This window comes from Aquarana catesbeiana, linkage group LG06 (assembly GCF_042186555.1).
Source record: "Aquarana catesbeiana isolate 2022-GZ linkage group LG06, ASM4218655v1, whole genome shotgun sequence".
NCBI classification, from domain to species: Eukaryota; Metazoa; Chordata; class Amphibia; order Anura; family Ranidae; genus Aquarana; species Aquarana catesbeiana.
The window spans coordinates 9379421-9385420 of NC_133329.1; the positions used below are offsets into that span (position 1 = coordinate 9379421).

General features: G+C 40.5%; 1 protein-coding gene across 1 annotated transcript in view; it reads right to left on the bottom strand.

Moving 5' to 3' along the window:
• LOC141147840 (uncharacterized) overlaps positions 1–5282 on the bottom strand; it is a 151139-nt gene extending 145857 nt beyond the window's left edge. Inside the window, exon 1 of the mRNA XM_073635005.1 lies at positions 5190–5282. Coding sequence (XP_073491106.1) covers positions 5190–5282 — 93 coding nt within the window. The remainder of the gene's footprint in view (positions 1–5189) is intronic.
• Between the last annotated feature and the right edge of the window lie 718 nt (positions 5283–6000).

Below are 6000 nucleotides of genomic sequence, written 5' to 3' on the forward strand. Positions count from 1 at the left end.
GGATTCAAATGAAGGTGTAGAACCATCTCAAGGATGATCAAGGATGATCAGAAGAAATGGACAGCACCTGAGTTAAATTTATGAGTGTCAAAGCAAAGGGTCTGAATACTTAGGACCATGTGATAGTTCAGTTTTTATTTTTTAATAAATCTGCAGAAATGTCAACAATTTTGTGTTTTTCTGTCAATATGGGGTGCTGTGTGTACATTTTTGAGGGAAAAAAAATGAACTTAAATGATTTTAGCAAATGGCTGCAATGTAACAAAGAGTGAAAAATTTAAGGGGGTCTGAATACTTTCTGTCTCCTCCTGTATATCCCGTAGTTTGTAGAATCTATAACTTTCCTACAGACTAAATAATGACAGAAAATGTAGATCGGCGGCCGACTGTGAAGTTGTGCCATATCCATATTATAAAATTATACAAAGAAAAAGAGTTCCCTTATTGGTGGACTTTTTAGGCATGTATAAAAAGGCGTAGAAGAGTATATAGAGTACATATATAGTTTATTAAATAGAAAAGTACTAAAAAATATGACAATAATGTAACGTCTATTATTGGGAATGTGAATCAAGCAGTTTTACATTTGTGTATATACAGTGTATAAAACAGCACTCTTGCACCCGACGTGTTTCGGAGTTAATTAGCCTCCTTCCTCAGGGGTGGGTGTGAGTTAGCATTAGTTGTTAACACTGTATTAGCTGACTTGGCCTTCCATGACACTTTAAATTAAAAACAGCGACAATGACATGGTCTATCTACTCAGTGTGTTCTTGATTCCGAGAGAGAATATTTGTTTTGCATACTGAAAATGGAATTCCTATATAGGTAACGATGGGATTTCTATTAAAATATTGTATGTATATGGTATTCTCTTCAAAAAAGAGAAGAGAGAGCCAGTGAGGGGCGTGTAAAAATAAAAACTTGAGGCTCCACTGAGGCTTAAAGGCAGGTCCTGGAGGTGGCTCAATAGATGTCGTTTTAGAGACGTATGGTGAGTGGATGTTTTATACACTGTATATACACAAATGTAAAACTGCTTGATTCGCATTCCCAATAATAGACGTTACATTATTGTCATATTTTTTAGTATTTTTCTATTTAATAAACTATATCTGTACTCTATATACTCTTCTACGCCTTTTTATACGTGCCTAAAAAGTCCACCAATAGGGGAACTCTTTTTCTTTGTACAGACTAAATAATATATACTGATTTGGGTTATTTTTACAAAAGAAATGTAGTATAATATAGTTTTGACTAAATTTATGAATAAAGATTATTTACTTCCAAAATTTTATAACAGAAATTAAGGAAAACATTTTTTTTTCCAAAATTTTCAGTATTTTTTTTTTCATTTATATAGCAAAAATATATTTAAAAAAACTGCGGCGATTACAAATCATCAAAATAAAGATCTATCTGTCTCATAAAAATTATAACAAGTTGTCTTGTGTACAGTGTTGCATGACTGAGTAATTGGCATTCAAAGTGCGACAGCAAAATTGTCCTGGGCAGGAGAGGATGAAAGTTCCCCCGGATTGAAGTGGTTAAAATTGACGATATAGTTAATTATTCAACAACTTTGCATTCAGCTACCAGGGCAAAAAGAGCCGTCCACACTCCGCAATTCATGAAGGAAAAGTGATACACGGGGTCAACACCTATTATCACTATGAACGGGTCATTGTATGTCATTCTGATTATCTCACATCCTTTGATTTTATGTGGTCTGCCTGGTCTAGAGTGTATATGAAATAATAATTCTTAATGGAAGATTTGGGGTTCAATATATTTATAACGTTCAATACATTCCTGGTGCACTCTGTTTTGTATTTTATTGTATTGTATTTTTATTGTATTCTGTTTCCCTTTGTTGATGTTGTTTCTGGTTTATTAGAACATATACAGTGGGGAAAAAATATTTTGATCCCCTGCAGATTTTGTAAGTTTTCCCACTTACAAAAAATGAAGGTTCTATCATTTTTTTTTTTTATCATAGGTGTATTTTAAATGATAAAGACAGAATATCAACTGAAAATCCAGAAAAAAAAAACACAATACAAATGTTATAAATTAAGTTGCGGACCTTAATCCTATTGAAAATGTATGGGGGGAGCTGAAACTTCGAGTTTTCCAAGAGACAGCCAAGAATCCTTAAGGATTTAGAGAAGATCAGTAAAGAAGAGTGGACCAAAATCCCTCCTGAGATGTGTGCAAACCTGGTCACCAACTACAAGAAACGTCTGACCTCTGTGATCGCTAACAAGGGTTTCTCCACCAACTACTAGAAATGGAAAAAGTTTTGGACTTTATATGAGACTCACATGTACACTCATACACATGGGCCTCCATCCCTAATGATAGGAATGGAAATGGATTGGGACTTTGGATGAGGCATACTATTGGGCAATGAATAATTATTTAAGCATGTATTTATTCCTTCTGCATTTTTAAAAAATCCAAGTATATGACAGTAAGTACATACAGATTTTTGTAGCAAAAACAAGAATTGTAATATAAAATGGCATAGCACATAACATTAGCATGGTGTGGAATATCCTCCATGACAGAATTCCCTGTAGGACTATATATTGTATTGGGTCTAAGATATATCACATTAAAATATGGCAAACCATCTGTAGGACATGGTGCATCTGTGTAAGCTCGACGCGTTTCGTGGGACAGCGCCGACTCCTCAGGGGCTAATGCAACATCATTCTATAAAAATACAAATGCATATAAGTAGCCAAGTCTACGTACTAGTAGATATGTCTACCAGTGTGATATATCTTAGGCCCCATACAATATATAGTCCTACAGGGAATTCTGTCATGGTGGATATTCTTCCACACCATGCTATGTTATGTGTTATGCCATTTTACGTTACAATCATGTTTTTGATACAAAGATCTGTATGTATGCATGTACTTAATCGTCATATACTTGGATTTTTTAAAACTGCAGAAGGAATAAATAAATGTTGAAATAATTATTCATTGCCCAAGAGTATGCCTCATCCAAAGTCCCAATCCATCTCCACCAAGTACTAAGTCATTATTTGCTTGGGGATATAAATACCGTATTTATCGGCGTATAACACGCACTTTTTTCCCCTTAAAATCAGGGGAAAGTCGCAGGTGCGTGTTATACGCTGATCCCCTGCGATCCGGAGCTGTCACAACTTCAAAATCGCCGACCGCGATTTGAAAATGGCGCCGCCGGCGCCGAAATACACAGAGCCGGTCCGCGGCTCTTTCCGGCGGCTCTCGTTCACTTTCGGCTCCACTCGTAGTCCCGAGCGGAGCTATCCGAACAGGGGATCGAAGGCTGCACTGGGGCAAGGCTGCACTGGGGAAGGCTGCACTGGGGAAGGCTGCACTGACAAGACTGCACTGACATGGCTGCACTGACATGGCTGCACTGACAAGGCTGCACTGACATGGCTGCACTGAGAAGGCTGCACTGAGAAGGCTGCACTGACATGGCTGCACTGACATGGCTGCACTGAGAAGGCTGCACTGACATGGCTGCACTGACAAGGCTGCACTGGGAAAGGCTGCACTGACAAGGCTGCACTGACATGGCTGCACTGGGGCAAGGCTGCACTGAGAAGGCTGCAATGATGGGCATTTAAATGTAAGTTTTTTCCCTTCAACTTCCCTCCTAAAAGTTTTTTCCTTAAAATTCCCTCCTAAATTGGGGTGCGTGTTATACGCCGGTGCGTGTTATACGCCGATAAATACGGTACTTATTTTATAGCATTTGTTTTATGTGGTTTTTTTTCACGATTTTTGGTTGATATTCTGTCTCTATCACTTAAAATACACCTATGATAAAAATTATAGACTCTTCATTTCTCTGTAAGTTGGCAAACTTACAAAATCTGCAGGGAACAAATAATTATTTCCCCCCCACTGTACTTGCCCTTTACTGCACTACTTGTAGTAATGGATTCCGAGATTGATATTCAACATCTAGCTTGATATCATAAAAAGCGTTGGTATTGTCTCATTATGTCTTGGCCATTACTAAGCGTGTTGGTAAATTGGCTATTCTATCTGATTCTTATGTGTTTTCCTTTTGTTTAACCACTTCCCGCCCAAGGTACGTAATAGAACCTCCTTGAATTTTAGCGGGTATATCTGAATGATGGGTGCAGCTACAGGTATCATTCAGATATTGTCTTTTTCAGCTGGCCATTCCCTACACCATAAGAACGATCATAGTGGCTGTTCTACCACTTGATCGTTCTTACGGGCGGCGAGAAGGGATGTCCCCCCTCCCACCGTCCTCTGGTGCTTCCATCGGTGAGTCTGTGAATGGATGCGCCGGCCCCGGATGTTTACCATAGGGATTTCTGGCAGACCAGATGGTCGCCGGAGTCTCTATGATCGTTCGGAGGCCAGGCGCGATGTTATGACATCACGCCCGACCTCTGCATTCAAACAAATGGCGCCGCCTCGGCTAGGAAGCCGAGATCATTTATTTTTTTTATTTTTTCCAGGCTTCCCAGCCTAGAAGTGAGATGTGGGGTCTTATTGACCCCAGATATCATTGTAAAGAGGATCTGTCATGCCATATTCTTATTACAAGGGATGTTTACATTCCTTGTAATAGGAATAAAAGTGATCAAACCTTTTTTTTTTTTTTTAAAGTGTCAAACTAAAAAAAGAAAAGTCAAATTAACAATAAAAAAAATGTAAAGTGCCCCTGTCCCCGTACGCAGAAGCAAACGCATACGTAAGTCCCGCCCACATATGAAAACGATGTTCAAATCACACATGCGAGGTATCCCTGCAAACGTTAGAGCGAGAGCAATACTTCTAGTGTAAGACCGCCTCTGTAACTCAAAACATTTAACCAGTAAAAAAAATTAAAGCCTTTGGGGATTTTTAAGTACCGAAGTTTGGCGCCATTCCATGAGCGTGTTCAATTTTGAAGCGTGACATGTTAGGTATCTATTTACTCAGCATAACTTCATCTTTCACATTATGCACGATAAAATGATTCAATGACCGCCATTGTATTATCTAGGGTCTTTGCTAAAAAAATATAGATATGGGGGCGTGGTTTGGAGCCGCTCTAAGATGGACGCGTTGTGCTGAAGCTCCTGTCCATGAGGTCTAACTTCATTAGCGAACCGCCACCATACAACACTCTGCTATGGTAAGGACAGCCCGCAGTACCTCAGCATCCCGATCCAGATCCCCTCGGAACCAAAATCCCCTGCGGGAAGAACATATCCCTGAGATCTTCCGCTCCCGGCCCAGAGGCGCCATGCAGGCCACTCAGCCAGCGACCTCGAGTAAATTGCAGCCCCAGAGCGCCAGCACCCCCAGCTAAGGCACACAGAGCAAAGCAAGCACGGGGACAGAACAGAGACACCCACCCGCAGTAAACTTAGATGACCTCCATAATGTTGCAGCAGACATTAAAAACACCTTGATGGCAGCCATCTCAGACATGCGGTCTGATCTCCAAGCAATCTCACTCAGAGTTGAAGAGGTTGAAACAACCCAGACGCGACACGAGGCCTCCCTGTGCCATGTACAACAGCTCACTGAGTCTCACGCCATACACTTGAGAGACATAAATCGCCAGATGGAGGACCTTGACAATCGCGGGAGACGCCGCAACCTCCGATTTAGGGGGATACCTGAATCGGTCGATTCACAACAGTTATCTCAAGCAGTTACTACCATTGTGAACGAACTCCTGGACAGACCCCAAGATGCCCCAGTAGTTTTTGAACGCATACACAGGGCGCTACGACCAAGAGGGAGAGATACAGACCCCCCCAGGGACACCGTTTGCTGCCTTATAGATTTCTCACTAAAGGAGGATATTTTGAGATCTTCCAGAAATTTAAATCAGATAATCTTTCAAGGCTCAAACATCAAGATTTACCAGGATCTCTCCAACATTACCCTGCAGAGGAGACGCGAATTAAGGCCATTACTTGACACTCTGCGAGCCAGATCTATCGTATATCGATGG